Source organism: Gossypium hirsutum, chromosome D13 (assembly GCF_007990345.1).
Source record: "Gossypium hirsutum isolate 1008001.06 chromosome D13, Gossypium_hirsutum_v2.1, whole genome shotgun sequence".
Taxonomy (NCBI): domain Eukaryota; kingdom Viridiplantae; phylum Streptophyta; class Magnoliopsida; order Malvales; family Malvaceae; genus Gossypium; species Gossypium hirsutum.
This window is the reverse complement of record NC_053449.1, coordinates 4,406,052-4,423,445: the sequence shown is the minus strand read 5'-3', so window position 1 is coordinate 4,423,445 and position 17,394 is coordinate 4,406,052. Positions and strand designations below refer to the sequence as shown.

Genomic DNA, 17,394 nt, shown 5'->3' with positions numbered 1-17,394 from the left:
ACTTGTTTACCCCATTGCCGAAAGTTTTATTTTTTTTCAATATTGAAATTTTAAATTTTAAAATATCAAAAATAAATAAATAAATTATTGAAAATTTTTATCCCTTGATAGTGTCAACCAATTTATTACTATAATATTAAAATTAATTAAATTAATTAATGTAATCTCATTCTAAAATTTTAAATTTTATTTTATGTTTTTAAATAAAAATCAACTCAAATAACTCATCTTTAATAAATTATCTATGAGACACAAAATTCATTTGATTATATGATCTCGAGTCTTCCATGCTAAGCTAAAAGTAAAGAACAATCCTTGTAATTAATTAAATTAATTATTTTTATCCAAGGTAAACAAAACTCATAATTTTTCTTTATCATTTCTTTACCTAAACGAAGAACAAGTAATTAATTTAATTAATTGTTAATTGCAAGGATTTTTCTTTTGCTTTTAGCTTAGCATGAAAAATTCGAGATTATATAATAAAAAATTAATTTTTGTAGGCAATTATTAAATGTGCGTTATTTGAGTTGATTTCATTAAGGCTAATTTGAAAATACAAAATAAAATTTTAAAATTTAGAAGGAGATTAAATTAATTAATTTCAATATTATAGTAACAAATCGATTGACGGATAAAATATTTTCAATAATTTTTTAAATTTATTTTGATGCTTTGAAATTTTTAAAAATAATATTAAAAAATTAAAATTTTTTGTTAATGAGATAAACAAATACAATTTGTTAACAATAATTGAACACATATACTATAACAAATTACAATTTAGGAGACTAAAATAGAAGCGCCATAACAATTGAGTGACAAAATTACAATAATTTCATTTTAAGCAGTAAAAATAAAAGTTACTTAAAAATTAGTTAACAATAATTGAACACATATACTATAACACATCATTTGGGAAATACCCATTTTCTGGGTGAAAACATTCAACATGTTTTACCCTCACGCATGATTTCTATATCTTTCTGGTTAGCAAATATCATATGGATAATCGAACACAAAAGTCTCCAAACCAAACCCTATACAGCAACAGAGAGAGTTAACCAAAGCACGCACAAACATAGGCATCAAAGGCAGCACAGCTGCGGCAGTTTCAGTGCCTGTTTCTACCATATTCATCGACCGACGGCACACGACTGATACAATCAATCAATCATCTTGTCATTCCAGGGATCACTATCGGCATCATTGCGACCCCACGCTTTTGCCTGTCCATGTTGGCTTCCCAACCTTCGTTCCCAAAAATATAATTTTGTCAACTTAATTTATGCTAATAATATGGTGTTGATTTTTGAGAGGTCAAATTCTAGTTTTTGTCCTACTACAGTTGAAGTCGGGGTTTAGTCATTTATGCTTTTTACTATTATAATTTTTAAGAAATAATTTATGTTAACATTTTAACTGGAGTAGTTAACTATATTTTTTAGACTAAATAATGATATTCATAAAATTAGAGGGGGTTTACGCAAATACGTGTTACCTATCTCCATGTCAAAGCCACGATTTTTGAGCTCTCTGTATTCTTGACATAGAGCCAATGGACAACAGCAGAAGTGAACCAAGCAATCATTACAGGGTTCTTCTTCTAAGTCGTATTGTCCCCTTAGTTTCGAGCGATATAAGAATGAATAAAGACATGCACAACCAGTGAAACCCAGCAACACCCCGTACAGCAACCCCCTTGAAAAACAAGCTGCAAAATGAATAATAAATTAACGTCAAATTTTTTAAACCAGTTGAAATGTGATCAAATTATGGTTTTGGTCCTTTGATCAAACTTAATTTAACCAAAGTAGTTAAGGATATTAATTATTTGAACTAATTATGTAGAATACCAAATTATGCGGAATTAAATTTTAAAGATTAAATTCCAAATGTGAGCTAGTGGAGGGATCAAAAACTAAAATTTGACTATGATATTATAATAACTAAAAAAGCACATTAGCATAGTAGAGGGATCAAACATGTAGTTTGACCATTATATTATAGTGACCAAAAAAGAGGAAAGGAAAGATTGGGGCGTAAATGGGAGGGAACTTATAATCCGAGTACCAAAATGGAATAAAAAAATCATGATTTAAGCCAAATAGTTTATATATATATACGAGAAATTATTTTATGGATCACTCTCACCATATCATTCATGGTTCCTTTTCAATTATTTAATTACATTTTAATAAATTTTTTCATGTCATTAATACATAATTGTGATATTTTTTTACCCTAAACTTAGAACCTGAGGTCCTGATTTAGGGTTGAGGTTCAGGGTAAAAAAATTATCAAAATTATGTTTCAATGATATGAAAAAAATTGTTAAAATGACATTAAATAATTGGAAAGGGGCCATGGATGATGTGATAGGAGTGGCCTATAAAATAATACCTAAAATTACCCATAACTCTTTAAAATACATAAATAAGAGGATAAAATGCGCTTGAGCGCATTCAAAACCCGCATCCTCCTGCACCGATAACATTATCGGTATCAATCAAGTTAAAACTCAATCGATAAGTCAAATAGTTATCACATAAACTATCCCAATAAAAAATGTGTTTTTAAAAAAAAAATTACATTAGTATTTTAACCATAATAACGTTATAAAGATATAGATATTAAATTATGTGTTGAAGCTTTGACACAAGACTGAATTATAAAAAAAATGGATAGTCAAAATGCAAATTTTCCACTATATTTACCTACATTTTGAAATGTAAGAAATTACCATTCGGAGGGAGGAGGGGACTGAACCCCAAATTTAAGTACAGTAGAAAGATCAAAACCATAATCTGAATGAAAATCAGGTTAAAGACCATTTCAAAATATGTGAACTTTACATTTGGATCCTCTGCTGACGATCTCAGCTACCTGTCCGAAAGTGATGCAAGGACATACGCAAGTAATCACACCTGAAAAATTCGAAAAATCAAACCAAAGGATTCATCTGAAAATGACAAAAAAAAACACAAAAAATGAAGAAGATGGTGAATGTATTTATAAGCTTACAATTTGCAGGGTCATCAAAGCAGTGGCAAAGACCAGTAGTCCAATGTCCAGGTGCATGGTGTAACTGTGTTGGGATAGTATCTGAAGGTGCTGGGGTTGGGATGGGACTTGCATGGCTGTAAGCCGGGTTCCTAATGGTCGGACGATCCTGCATGTTAGGATATATAGGCTGTGAATTTTTCTTTTTATTTTCTTTTTACTTTTTTGTTGGTTTGATTGTTTTTCTAAGTACTAAAACAGAGGATTATATCGCAGGTTCTTCCATTTATATATATATATATAAAGTGGGAAGCTTTGTGGGTATCTCTTGCCTTGCGATGTAAATCTAAGTTGATTATTTAAGCATTGATTCTGTTTGCGTTTGATGCAAGCTGTTAGCAAGAAAAGCATCAACAATGTTCAAAAAGTGACCAACACTTGTGAACTTAATAACAGGAGAATGCCAGCAACTCAGGCTAGGATAACAGTTAGAGGTATTAATATATCGTATCAATTAAATCTTTTGTTAGATCGAAATCTAAATTTTATTGTTTCAATTTATAGTATGTATAAAAAAAAAGAGGGGAGCTTTCTTCGATTCCAAAAGGATCATGCAACACATGTTGGGAATATAACATGAGATGGATGGATAGAAACCAAACAATAAATATTTTTAGAGGTAGATTGAAGTTAAATTTAAAAAAAAAAATTTAAGTTCAAGCTCAATTCGGCCTGATTCTAGTCCAAAAGATATGAGTTTCTTTAAATTTCAAATTACGTCTGGTGAGACATTTGAGGCACTTTTTTTGCCCAATTGCACTATTGCTAAGCTGTTTGGATCACATGCTTTTAAGTCCAACCAAACCTCTTTCATCACACTAGACCTGTTCTTTTCCCAATGAATTTTCATAAATACCAATCATTTTATACCATGTACTTGGGGAAAGAGGGTGAGGTCCCAAGTAGAGGCTACGTTTGGCGCGTGCAACATTCTGGTCGAGGTTGTTGGCTAGTGTCTGAGTGTAACCACCCTAACGTGGCCTAAATGATAGATAGACCCGAGCCGAATAGGTCACATTACTCACCGAAGTGGTCTTGTCTTTTTTTTTTCAAATCTAATCTCAATTCTAAACTTGTTTTGTAAAAGTGAATATCTCATATTAATCTATTAAAAACTAACATTAACTGAGCAGCGGAAAATTAATCAATAATCTTTGTATAATAAATTAACCACATTCTAAAATCATTGTCAATAAATAATATGAAGTATGAACCATTCCATCTATCTAAATACCTATAAAAAACATGCATCCTAATTAATGTTTAAAAGTAATTGTCCCATACCACGGTTTTTTTAATAAAATAAAACAATAATCGTAATAATAATTTATTAGCTTAACATGTCAAGTTCGCGTCTAATCCGTTGAGTTATCTGAAAAGATGGAAGATAAGGGAGTGAGCTTAACATGCTCAGTGGGAGACCCTTTACAATAAATTCAATCAATATTCGAACATGCATGTCAATCATAATAATTATCTTACATAAAAATCCTAACAATTAGATAATTCAGTGTTCATTACTCAAGATTAGCATAACAATCAACATACTAATAAATTTAATGGTGTAACATAATTATGCACACTTATCAATTCAGACGCTCCATCATGTTTTTTCTCGTGTGAATGCAAAGTATGTTCATGCAATAGTCGTATAACGTATCATATGGCATTAAAAAATCCTACCCTCGACCACTAGCTCTCCAAATAGGGAGTTCCCTAGAACCCCCTCTACCTTTTCACTCCGCTTATACATATAAATGTAGGCAAGCTGCCATACGGTTGAGGATCCACAATTCCTCGCAAATGAAAGCTGTCAGAGAAAATCGTGGATGCTCCGTAGATATAGTCGTAGTTCGAATATGCTAATTTGTGAATACACAGCGGACGAATATATAACATATATGCAATATAAATTGTCGTACCTTCCACCTTTCATAATTCCCCCCATGCATATACAAACAATTAGATCTTATAGTTCGATTGTTCAGTGATCGTTCAAAATTTCATCTTATAGCAGAAACATATTGATGAGCGAAGCATTTGCTCGATATATACATAACATTTAGTTTAAACATAGTCATACATGGATTAAAATAGTCATTCCTTAAGCAATCATATATCTTTGATAATCATGAGTATAAACGTAGTCAATCATGGATTAAAATAATCATTCCCAAGCAATCATATTCCATCGGTAATTATGAACATAACATTATCAATCACTGATTTAAATGGTCATACTTAAGCAATCATGTTCTATCAATAATCATGAAATTATTCACGAATTTATGTCGATAATCATAAACATAGAAATCATATAATCATTCATCCATGCATTTATCTATTCAATCCTAATCTGGGACCTAATTGTATAATCTAGTTCTCTAGATGCCATTAAAAACCTAATCAGGAATTGAATTGCATAAAATAAGTAAAAATTAGGCAAAACTGTAATTTTTAGGTTTCAAGGCCACACAGCTGTGTGTCCAGCCCGTGTGCGAAATGAAGAGGTGCAGGTGTAGGAGCCACACGACCATGTGTGAGCCTCCAGGTCGTTTGTGATGGATCCACACGACTGTGCATTCGATCGTGTGCGGGGCCCTAGCCTGTGTGTGCGTGAATGGGGAAGGGTGCAAGAGTGGGTCGTGTGTCTAGGCTGTGTGCGAAGCGCAAATGCAAAGGGGAAACCGAGGACACGGCCGTGTGTCCTACACGGGCGGGCCACGCGTTAGTGTGGTAGATCGTGTGTACCTGGGTAGTTTTGATCCAATCACCAACCTAACTTTTCTAAGACTTCAAGCAACTCCCATACGTTCAAGTTCGATCCAATCACCTACAAAGGTCTTTCAATTGGCAGAATACAAGAATTAAGAGTGGGTTTTCAATATTTGTGGAGATTTTCGGCAAAACTTTTAAGGATTTTTAATCAGAATGAAAGATTTATCAAACACGATATTTTCCAAAATTGAAATATCCTAGTTGACAGAGAATGAGATACTTACTGATCTTGATAGAAATTCAACAATCTAATGACAAGGGTTTCAACAATTTGGAGAAGAACAATTGATGAGGACTTGATTGAATTTTCAAAGACTTTAAAAAATATTTTTCAACAAAACTTAAGGGCTTAAAAGAGTTTTGAAACAGATAATTTTGAGAGAAAACTAGGCTACAAATAGAGAGAGTTAGGGTTTTAATTTGATAAAATAACAAATAGGGAATTTTAGTATAATTAAGAAAGGATTTGGAGAGTTTGAGGGCTAATGGGCAAATAGCCCATTTGTCTAAAAATCATCAAAAATTAAGATAGGCTAATGTGGATAGAACTTTAAATGTGAGGGAGAACTTTTAACCACTGGGCTAATGCCTACTTTTATGTATAAAACACACACAAATAAATACATAAACTATATTTCCTAGAATCTACATGTACAAAAAATTTTAAAAAGATAAAATCAAAATTTTAAGACTTGAGCCAAAGTTCTCAAGACTTCCTACTAGGCTTCTTACTAATAATGCTATGTTTTAATTCTTATTTATTGTAAGAATTCTAGCCCCTAAATTTTGGGATAGTACACTGAGAGAGTGGTACAACAGGTTGAGTCAAAGCAGATGGTGGGTTCCTATTTGGTTTGAAGGAAGTTCAGGGTTGGTAGGGTTTGCTGGGTTAAATAGGTTGATGGGATTCGCTTGGTTGATAGGAGCATTAATTGAAGAAGCCATGGTACAATTCATACTCACTACACTAATTGTTGATACAAGTGTTCATTAAGGGAGGAGATAAGGAGGCGATGGTGGTGTGGTGGTAACAAGAAGGCCAATTCACCTAAATAGGTATAGAGTCGAAGTAATAAAGTAAGACAGGTAGCTCGAGAGGTAAGGGAGATTGAGGGTGGGTTTGGATGGGCGATTGGGTGCGTGCGGTGCGTTTAGTTTACTTTTTGTCTCACGCTACAGTATCGCTACAATGTCTAATCTCACCGCCACCGCTGTTTTTACACTAACCGTAGGTAAACGCACTGCCCATCCAAGCTCACCCTGAATCAATCCAAATATGCAGAATTTGGTTTGGTCTTTTTAGAATTGATGATATTTGAACCGAATTGAATAGTCGATCAGACTGGATGGATCGATAATCGATCGAGGTGTTTATCTGAAGAATGATATCTGATCAATTGAACTGTGAATTGATGTGAACAAATTTAATCAATAAGTAATTCAAATTTTTATTTTTCATAAAATTTTAATAAAATCGGTCGAACTGAAAAACAATGACCTAATCAGTTTCACTACCCATTCGGTTCTAAAAACATTGTTTAGAACCGTAACACCCCAAAGTAATTGTACATTATTTCTAGAATCGATCCAAAACGTTATCTCTCCATACGGGTTCGGGGTTATGAAGCAAAATCCAACCCATAGAGTCACCAAAGCCTAGTCGGGTAGCCCTCTCGCACCCAACCCATTTCCTCTAATATTTCCATATCCCAAGTCCAACATTATTTTCAATTCCATTTTATTTTACCGCCAAATATTCTGATTTTCAAAAATCTTCTTCTCTCCCCCCTCCACACTCACCGCCCAAAATGGCGAGAGAACGACTGTCCACGTCATCAACGGATGAAGATGGAGACGAAGAAATTTCCTCCGGTTCCGATTTCAGCGATTCAAGCGACGAATTTGCCGTTGATTGCTCAGAAGTAGAAGGAGAAGAAAACGACGATGACGGTGGAGAATCCCCCGCGCACCATCCATCGTCCGATGGAGATCTCAAATCTAAGAACGTCGATGCTTTGTTGAGGTGTGATTTTCGTTTAAAAAATTCAATACGTAATTAAAAAGAAAAACCGAAGAACTTGAGCGACCGGAGACTTTTCATTTAAGCTAATCTAAGATGGTTTCCTTTAAGTTTGAACTGGAAATACTGCAGATTCAATTGGTTATTGTTTATGCAAGAATTATTTTATTGTTATGTTTTGTGTCTTGGAATATCGATCGTAGTGAAATATATTTGATGGGATTTTTTTTGTTAGTTTATTGAAATATATGGTAATGGTTTATTAGGGGCAACCTTGTTGTAAGAAGACAATCGCTGCTTCCACGAGTTCTTTCAGTGACAGAAGGAGCTGCAGTTTGTAGGAAACCGTTTAAGCCCCCATGTTCTTATGGCTATAGTAACGGGAAAGAAAATCTTGCACGTCGTCTTTGGGCTCGGAAGCGGTTTGTTCCTTGGGGCTCTTTGACGCCAGCATTAGTTGCAATAGCCAAACCTCTGGGTATAGCTAGACCAGAATCAGATGAGGCTGATATTGTGGAGGAAATTGTGACTCTGCCGCCAGGTGTTGAGCCTTTGGTTTTATGGCAACCTGAACAATTCGAAGATGGACCCATCGAAGTAGTGCCCATAGAAGTGGATCCGTTGCTAGTTCGTTTCCTTCGACCCCATCAAAGGTATTATTCATCAATCATCAGTCTCAACCCTGCAATTCGGTTTTGGTATTTGCAGGGTAGAGCTTTATTTACATAGCTGCATGTGTTTTTATATGTAAATCTTGTCTGGGTGCATGTGCCAGTAAATGCAATTGCACAAATGATCATGTTCTCTTTGAAACTGTAGTAGTTAAAGCCCACCGAATATGGATTTTATTTGAATATGGTATAGGTCATTGACAATGCATTATATTTAGAATGAGCGTGTTATCATTTATAGAATTCTGTAATTTGGTTGTAGGTTTTATCTTCTTCTAATTTATTTTAAGGGAGACATTAGATTTTTCCCTTTATAATGCAGAGAAGGAGTTCAGTTCATGTTTGAATGTGTATCCGGGTTGTCTAGTGCTGCTAATATAAACGGATGCATTCTTGCTGATGATATGGGGTAAATATCTTATCCCTTCAGGGTAAATCCCTTCATACTGAGTTTATGACTTCAGTTATCGTGCTATTGGTTTTATTTACATATCCTTCGATATTGCCAGTTTGGGAAAGACATTGCAGTCAATCACTTTACTATATACTCTTCTTCGTCAAGGGTTTGATGGGAAGCCGATGGTTAAGAAGGCCATAATTGTCACCCCCACCAGTCTTGTCAGTAACTGGGAGGCAGAAATCAAGAAGTGGGTTGGACAGAGAGTTCAACTTATAGCTCTCTGTGAAAGCAGCAGAGATGACGTTGTCTCTGGAATTGACAGCTTCACAAGTCCCCGTAGCTTGTTGCAGGTAATTTTTGCACTTCGTAATTTGGTAGTGCATTCTTTTCGAATTTTTTTTATCAATTTAATCAATGGTTTCCAGGTATTGATTGTTTCATATGAGACATTTAGAATGCATTCATCAAAATTTTGCCAAAGTGAAGCTTGTGATCTTCTTATTTGTGATGAGGCTCACAGGCTGAAAAATGACCAGACAATAACAAACAGGGTATGTTTCTGAAGAAACTCTTTTCTCATCTGTTTGTTCTGTGGTAGTAGTCATTCCTTTTGTTGGTTTTTCTGAAAATTTCCATAAACATGTCCATGGTCTAGGCATTGGCTGCTCTCTCTTGTAAACGTCGGATTTTGTTATCTGGAACCCCCATGCAGGTAACAGTCATTTCTATATGATTCATGATATGCTTGATGAATGCTGTTTGTCTTCTTAACATATTGTTTTCCGTCCTTTTCTATCCAAACAGAATGATCTTGAAGAGTTCTTTGCCATGGTGAACTTCACAAATCCAGGGATTTTGGGGGATGTTGCATTCTTTCGTCGTTACTACGAGGTCTGTTGATCACTTGGTATTGTAGTTTCAGAGATTAAATAAATGCAAAAATTACATGTAAATGCTTGTACCTGTTTGAGTTCCACAGCTCCATATGTTAGTTACCCTTAAAAGTCGTGTACATTTTTGACTTTAAAATTTGTAGTGCATATCCCTTCTCTGTTTCTGCCACCCTGGTCTGCTAAAAAACTATGAGAAAGGATTTGCCCTTGAACTGGGTAAAGCTTACATACATGCTGTTATTTGTGTTGCATCAGTAAATATACCTTGCATATCCAAATAGCTGTTTGATCCCCTTTCTACCATAGTAAGCATTCTTTTTTCCCTGGACTCCTTACATTGTGTGTGTAAAGGCCAGTTGCTTATGGGCAGTTAAATTCTTTGCAATTGATTTGCTTAAGGTCTAGAATTCAAGTTTATGTAGATAACCTTATAGGCTTTTGTTGTCATGCAGTAGAAAATATATATAGTCAAGTTGGTTTCCTAATCTGTGAAGGATAATAGTATCATGGTGGAAACCATCATAGTGTATTGTTAAATTCCTCTAAATAAATTTTAATTAGAGAAGTTAGGAATGTATGCTACAGTTGCACTAGAAGAATATGCTTTCCTTGGACCTTCTATAACTAAGTTGTATTTCTGGTGACTAATTATTCCTGCTGTTTCTTTTTGCTTTGTCTTTTCCACTCTAACAACACTTGCTTGTTTCTTATATATACTGTCCTGCCTACAAATAATGAAGACACCAATAATTTGTGGAAGAGAACCAACTTCTAGTGAAGAAGAGAAGAAGTTAGCTGCAGAACGTTCTTCAGAATTAAGTGCAATAGTGAATCAGGTAATCTTGGTTTACTATTGTTACTTTTAGCAAGAATTAAAAGTTTCTTGAGGATCATATCTACATTCTCTTTGGTATTTGAACTTTATAGAGCAGTTGCTCACTTCCTGAAATACATATCCTTTCGTGTTGACATGGCTGTAATTCTTTTGAATAACCACTTCCAGTGTTTTTCAAATTGACTGAAAGTTAAGTGATTGCAGTTCATATTGAGGAGGACTAATGCATTGCTATCAAATCATCTGCCTCCAAAGGTATGGGTCTCATATTGAATTACATCTTACTTTTTTTATATATTGTCATCTTCTTAGACTCTTTTTGCAAAATTATCTTTTACTAAAGGCTTATAATATTAAAATAGAAGTTAGTGACTAGACTAAATATTTAATGGATTATCTGATTTTTTTTCCTTCTGGACATTTTGTTCTTCTTGCAGATAGTTGAAGTAGTATGCTGCAAGTTGACTCCTCTTCAGTCTGAGTTGTACAACCATTTTATACAATCAAAAAATGTTGGTTGATTTGTTATTGCTTTACAATGGACCACCAAAAGATTACTCTCTGTAGACCAAACGTAATTGTTTTCTTGTCCCTCTCGAATTCAGGTTAAAAAAGTCATCACTGAAGAAACAAAGCAAACAAAGATTTTGGCTTATATTACAGCTCTTAAGAAGCTCTGCAATCATCCGAAGGTACCATAGTTTGAGGGAAAAACATATTTCTTGACATGATTCTTAGTTTATGATGAGTTTTATGTACTTATTGAACTTAGTGGTGGAAAAGGATTAATCTGTTATTTGTGTGCTGTCAGTTTTCCATTCCCTATCTAGCATAATGTCCTTTTTTTACATTCAACATTTCAAAATTAACCGGGTGTGCTGGCCTTTGTGTTATCTGACTTGTATTGTTTACCTTTCTACTTGATTTCTCTTCTTTTACTAATTTTAAGGAATTTGCCATGTTCTCATAGATGATATTTCTCTATGTAGCTCATTTATGATACCATAAAATGTGGAAGTCCGGGAACTACTGGTTTTGAGGACTGTATGCGGTTTTTCCCACCAGAGATGTTCTCAGGAAGGCAGGCTTCTCATTATCTGATATACTTATGCTTTATGTTAACCATCTGAAATCTCAGAAGACTTTGTTTGTTCTTTTATTAGATCGGGATCATGGACTGGTGGTGATGGGGCTTGGGTTGAACTATCTGGGAAAATGCATGTATTAGCTCGATTGCTGGCTCATTTACGTCAGAGAACCGATGATCGCATTGTTCTTGTTTCAAACTATACACAGGTCAGTTTAAATGGTTAACAAGTTGTTATAGAAAATTATCATAATTGTTTCATGTTTCCGGTCAGAATGTTCTCAAATTAACTACTCTTAGGTTGTTTCAATAACCATTTCAGCTAAATAAACTACAATAAAAATATCAACTGAAGTATCTGGTAATGGGACAACATGTAGTTAAAGAAGCAAAACCAAAAGGTGGCTGCACTTGCAGGCTACTGTTCTGATCAATGTGAATTTAAAAGCAATTACAACCTGGTGTAGGAATTAGGAATTGGGAGATGATTGCATGTCATGATATATATGCTGCTCAGTGATAACAGTCACATTGCTCTATTCATATTATAGGAGATTATCATAAATATTTGATAGCGAAAGGTACTGCTTATTTTTAACTGTCTTTCAAGGATAGAAACAACATGTTCATGGTGGACAGACCCATTTAGTCATGGACCTCTTCTTTTCCTACTCTAACTTGTATCATTGTTTATATTTAGCATTAGATAGATCCCTTGGGATAAATCACTATCTATTACGATTTTTGTGAAACCGAATTTATTCTGCATCAGACACTGGACCTATTTGCTCAATTGTGTCGAGAAAGAAGATATCCATACTTGAGGCTTGACGGAACCACATCAATTAGCAAAAGGCAGAAACTAGTTAATCGCTTTAATGACTCAACCAAGGTATAAAATTTCTTTACGTGAATAAATTTGTGGATTAGGATTCTCTAGTTCATAATTTCTCTGGAGGCTTTATCAGTGATAATCCAGAATGATTTGACATTTTGCAGGATGAGTTTGTGTTCCTATTAAGTAGCAAGGCAGGTGGCTGTGGTCTCAATTTGATTGGTGGTAATCGACTGGTCTTGTTTGACCCTGATTGGAACCCAGCTAACGATAAGCAAGTAATATCTTGTCTGAGCTCCAATTATTTCTGTCATTGATAAAGTGGGCACTTGTCGTGTGAACCAATATTCTGACCCTTTGCTAACATAACTTAGGCTGCTGCAAGGGTTTGGAGAGATGGGCAGAAAAAAAGAGTTTATATTTACAGATTCCTAAGTACTGGAACAATTGAAGAAAAGGTTTTGATGTGATTTTAACTCAATATAAATCAGTCTTTTTGTATGAAAGTTGCCAATAGATAGTTGTAATGAGAGAGCATATTTATATTTCTGTAGGTGTACCAGCGGCAAATGTCAAAGGAAGGGCTGCAAAAAGTTATCCAGCAGGAGCAAGTAGACAGCGTTAAGGGACAGGTTCCTATTTGCCAATTTTTATGTGTGTTCCATTGAAGCTTGCTTTTAGTTCATCATATGACAACTGCTCGAGACTTTGAGTTGCAGGGAAACGTTTTCTCAACGGAAGATTTACGTGACCTTTTCACATTTTATGATAATGTGAGGTAGTGTATTTTTCTAAGTTACAGCATACTCTTATATGTCTTCTCTAAAAGAATGATACAAGCATTACATAATATCATCTGTTTATTCAGTAGATTTACAAGTAACATCTCCTCTAGAGCACATCTGAGATTGTGAGGTTACACAAAACCGTAGGCGTATCCTTATCAGACAACGTGAATTCACAGCATAAGCTCCTGTAAACCTCTAATTCTGCAACAAGACTTGACATTATCTCAGACTATAAAGTCCCTTTTTCTTGTCTTTTCAAGCAAGCCACATTTATGCTATTTCACTTGTATATTGCTATGCTGGAAATTCCAGTTCACTCTATTTTCAATCATTGCTTCAAATTTATCTTAGCTAGAGCAGTTTGCAGTTCATCTTCATGTTTGTGTGACATGAATCTTTTATCTCACCAACTACGCAGGTCTGAAATTCATGAAAAGATGAACTGCAATCGGTGTAAAAATGATGGGTCTGAGAACATAGGAGAGCAGGAGAGATGTGAATCAGAAAATGGAAGCTCTGGATCAGATGAAGAGGTTTCTGACATAGGTGGATTTGCAGGAATAGCTGGATGTCTGGATAAGCTAAAGAGCTCAGAAAAACAGGTGTGGCTATTATTGAGTTAAGGGAATATACTACTTGTGCCTCTCGTTTCCTATTGTTTATCTTCTCTTTGGGATTGTTTTCAGGTGGGGAGTCCCTTAGAAGAGGATTTAATTAGCTGGGGGCATCATTTTCACTCAGAATCAGTACCTGATGCTATTCTCCAAGCTTCAGCTGGCGGTGAGGTAATGCCAATATTTATGCTACTTTGTATCATACAATCGTAAAGCCGCCCTATAATTCTTTGCTAGTTAATGATCTTAACCTTATGTAGAACAAACTTCCTCCACTGGAATTTATCATGAAGCATGGATTTAAAAATTGGACCGGATTGACTGATTCAACTGGTTAGAATTGAAACCAATCCATCTAGTTCAATTACATAAGTTGAACAAAAATATATATATGTATATATAGAGAGAGAGAGAGAGAGAATCAGCTGGAATTGGAAAAAGAACCGGGAACTAGAATCCAAAACAGGCAATTAAAAACTGGTAAACAATGCTTTTTGTTTATTTATTAATTTTGAATTTTTAACAACAAATTGGGCATTTTGTTATGTTCTGGTTCATTTTATCTTGGTTTTTGTAAATGTATATCTATTTTATTCCTGATTTCTTAAAATTTTCCTTATTATCTAATGGAAATTTCAACTATCATTAATTTGTGTTTTTAAAAATTTCAAGATTATTGAATTGTCTAGTTGAATTGGTTGAACCTGTTCGATCTTTAATTTTGTTTTTCCATGTTGTGACTGATATTCTTGCCTTACTCATATCCGGACATGGTTACGAGGATATAATACATCTACCTGTATTTAACTCTCACATTTGAGCGTGAGTAGGACAAGCACTAAGCTTTATATAAACATATATTGCAGGTCACATTTGTTTTCACCAATCAAGTAGATGGGAAGCTTGTTCCTATTGAATCAAAGGTAAACCCAAGGATGCAGGAAAGGGAGGGCGGTAAAAGCCAGAACATTGGAAAGGTTAGTCACATGATAGAAAGAGAACGCAATAAAATCCAGAATTCCGTGAAGCAAAACCTGGATTATAGGTCAAAATTTTTATCCAAACATCACAAACTACTAAATTCTGTTTCTTCCAATAGAAATTCTTTGATGATAACACCACCACCACCATCATCATCATCTACTTCACCCATCCCTTTACAAGGTGCACTTCATAAGACCATATCTAGTGGACCTTCTCTTGGAATTCAATTACCTCTTAAAAGATCTTCTCGTGCTTCTGTAGAACATGATGATGATTTTCAATAAAGAGTTTTTGGCAACATGCTTTTGTTGGTTTTTTTTTATAGAAAAAATAAACATGAAAATAATGTAATGAACATGATATGATATGTTTAAATGCAATTAATACAGGTTATTTTTAAAGAAATACATGCTAAGCTCATTTCGTGTATTTATGTTTACGATTTTGATATATTAATTTTTGTTGTGTTTAATTTACATGATTAAAAATACAAAACAATATGTAAATATATAAATTGCTAGATTTTTTTAAAAAAAAGTAGCCAATTTATAGATAGTGTAGAAATGGCAAATTGTCATTTGATAAATCAATTGTTTCTAGTTAAAGTTTCATTCTAAAAGAACATTTAAGAAAAAAAAAATTGATTTCAAATTTAATCGAATTTTGTGGAAAAAAATGCTATGAGTAAATAGAGAAGAGAACTTGTTGTAAGATAAGTTACAACAAAGCACTTAAAAAATAACACCATGTTATGATATTTAGGCATATTATTAAACATGACTTTTTTATCCAAATAATATAAAAAACTAAAATATATACTAAAATAGGATAATGGTCTTAATATTTATTGATGTAGGCAAATTGAATAGTGTAAAATTGGTGTACTTGACTAATCGGTGACACCTCTGATATCACTTTGTATAAAAAAATAATTTTTTTTGGGTGTCGCCTTACACATCAACGACACCAATATTTGACAACTCAAAATATTTGTATTTTTTATACATATAGGCCGAAAAAATATATATTTTTTATTAATGCCACCGATGTATTAGGCAGCACCCAAGTATTTTAAATAATTTTTTTTGTGAAACACTCACCCTTGGAACCCGGACCCACTTTATATATAAATTTTTTTCGGTCTATACGTATAAAAAATACGAGTATTTTGAGTTGTCAGATACTGGTGCCGTTAATGTGTCAAGCGACATCCAAAAAAAATATTATTATTTACAATATGATATCATCAGTGGTAGGGGAGAGAGGTGCTGCCGATTAGTCAAGTGACACCGGTTTTACACTGTTTAATTTACCTAGATCAATAAATATTAAGACCCTTATCCTATTTTAGTCTATATTTTATTTTTTTATATTATTTGGGTAAAAAACCTTATAATTATATATATATATTTTTGCCACAATAATCACTTTTAACTTAAAAAAATGATAATAGAACACTTGTTGGATTCGATATGATATATATATTTAATAACTATTTAAATAAAAAACTACATTTTAAAACAAGATTAAAAAACTATATTTAAATAATGGTTTATTTTTTATACAAGAAAAATAACAATTAAGGCCAAGTAAAGCTAATGAAATATTTAGAAGCGGTCTTAGCTCAATGAAAAGCCTTGCTCTTTAGATAGCGATTGTTTGCTGGTTGCAGAACTATGTTAATGTCTTGGAGGAGAGATTTAATATCTTCAAAGGCTAGTTGAAGTTTCCATCCCTCTTTAGACGTCTTGTGATGATGTTACTCCATTTCTTGTCAGCACTCAATAACCTGCAACATTTAAGGTTATGAATTCTAAAAAGCAGGAGTATAACATGGAGGATAAGGATACAGACACGAAGCTTGCTGGCAAATCTGAAACTAAGAACATATATGAGTTGAGATCCATATTTATTCTAGGCAATAGCATATCCTCCAATTAAACTATTTTGTCTGCTGTGGATAATGATGAGGAAAACAACCATTGAATATTAATGGCATCCACAGATTGGGTCAATTAAAGTCTTTGTTGTTGAGGGAGTTCGACATTGTGTGGAAAGGAGTTGAGGAATGTTGAGTCATATCTGAGATATTCTATTATTCTTGGTCGCAGCTAGGGGGCAAGGACATGTACCTTGGAAGATGAGGTTGTTTTTTGACTTTCAGATAATCCAAAGAGTGCAGGACTTCGCCATGTAGAAAATTCTTGAGAACGCAATTGAGATATCATTATCTTGAAACCACTGAAGAATCTAGTTTCAAACAGAAGTGCCATTCAAAGAAACCGTGCGGAGAACAAGGGGGGAACCGAACCAGACTGCTATTGTAAAGGTGCAATTTAGAAAGAGATGATCAATAATTTCTCTATTTTTTTTTACATTGGGGACAAAAGGAATCGTTGGTTGAGAGCCTCTTGATAGAAAATCTT

General features: G+C 34.0%; 2 protein-coding genes across 2 annotated transcripts; one reads left to right on the top strand and one right to left on the bottom strand.

Annotated features, from left to right (window-relative positions):
• Positions 1-729: 729 nt before the first annotated feature.
• LOC121225642 (cell number regulator 1) lies at positions 730-3,375 on the bottom strand. The gene is made up of 4 exons (XM_041110036.1): positions 3,025-3,375; positions 2,856-2,927; positions 1,502-1,714; positions 730-1,251 (listed from the first exon to the last, which is right to left on the bottom strand). The coding sequence occupies exons 1-4, from the start codon at positions 3,176-3,178 to the stop codon at positions 1,175-1,177; spliced, it is 516 nt and encodes a 171-aa protein (XP_040965970.1). The 5' UTR covers positions 3,179-3,375; the 3' UTR covers positions 730-1,174.
• Positions 3,376-7,511: 4,136 nt separating this feature from the next.
• LOC121225640 (protein CHROMATIN REMODELING 25) lies at positions 7,512-15,374 on the top strand. The gene is made up of 21 exons (XM_041110035.1): positions 7,512-7,864; positions 8,128-8,514; positions 8,855-8,941; positions 9,042-9,282; positions 9,358-9,483; positions 9,588-9,644; positions 9,737-9,823; positions 10,566-10,661; positions 10,865-10,915; positions 11,098-11,172; positions 11,266-11,352; positions 11,650-11,741; positions 11,824-11,956; positions 12,520-12,639; positions 12,747-12,860; positions 12,957-13,040; positions 13,137-13,214; positions 13,302-13,360; positions 13,789-13,972; positions 14,057-14,155; positions 14,851-15,374. The coding sequence occupies exons 1-21, from the start codon at positions 7,650-7,652 to the stop codon at positions 15,250-15,252; spliced, it is 2,874 nt and encodes a 957-aa protein (XP_040965969.1). The 5' UTR covers positions 7,512-7,649; the 3' UTR covers positions 15,253-15,374.
• Positions 15,375-17,394: the final 2,020 nt, after the last annotated feature.

Coding starts and splice junctions, on each gene's coding strand:
- LOC121225642 (XM_041110036.1), bottom strand. CDS start 3,178: ATGCAGGATCGTCCGACCATTAGGAACCCGGCTTACAGCCATGCAAGT. Junction 1,715..2,855: donor CGTCAGCAGAGGATCCAAAT/GTAAAGTTCACA, acceptor TTCATTTTGCAG/CTTGTTTTTCAAGGGGGTTG. Junction 1,252..1,501: donor TGGCTTTGACATGGAGATAG/GTAACACGTATT, acceptor TTGGGAACGAAG/GTTGGGAAGCCAACATGGAC.
- LOC121225640 (XM_041110035.1), top strand. CDS start 7,650: ATGGCGAGAGAACGACTGTCCACGTCATCAACGGATGAAGATGGAGAC. Junction 8,515..8,854: donor TTCCTTCGACCCCATCAAAG/GTATTATTCATC, acceptor TTTATAATGCAG/AGAAGGAGTTCAGTTCATGT. Junction 8,942..9,041: donor ATTCTTGCTGATGATATGGG/GTAAATATCTTA, acceptor CGATATTGCCAG/TTTGGGAAAGACATTGCAGT.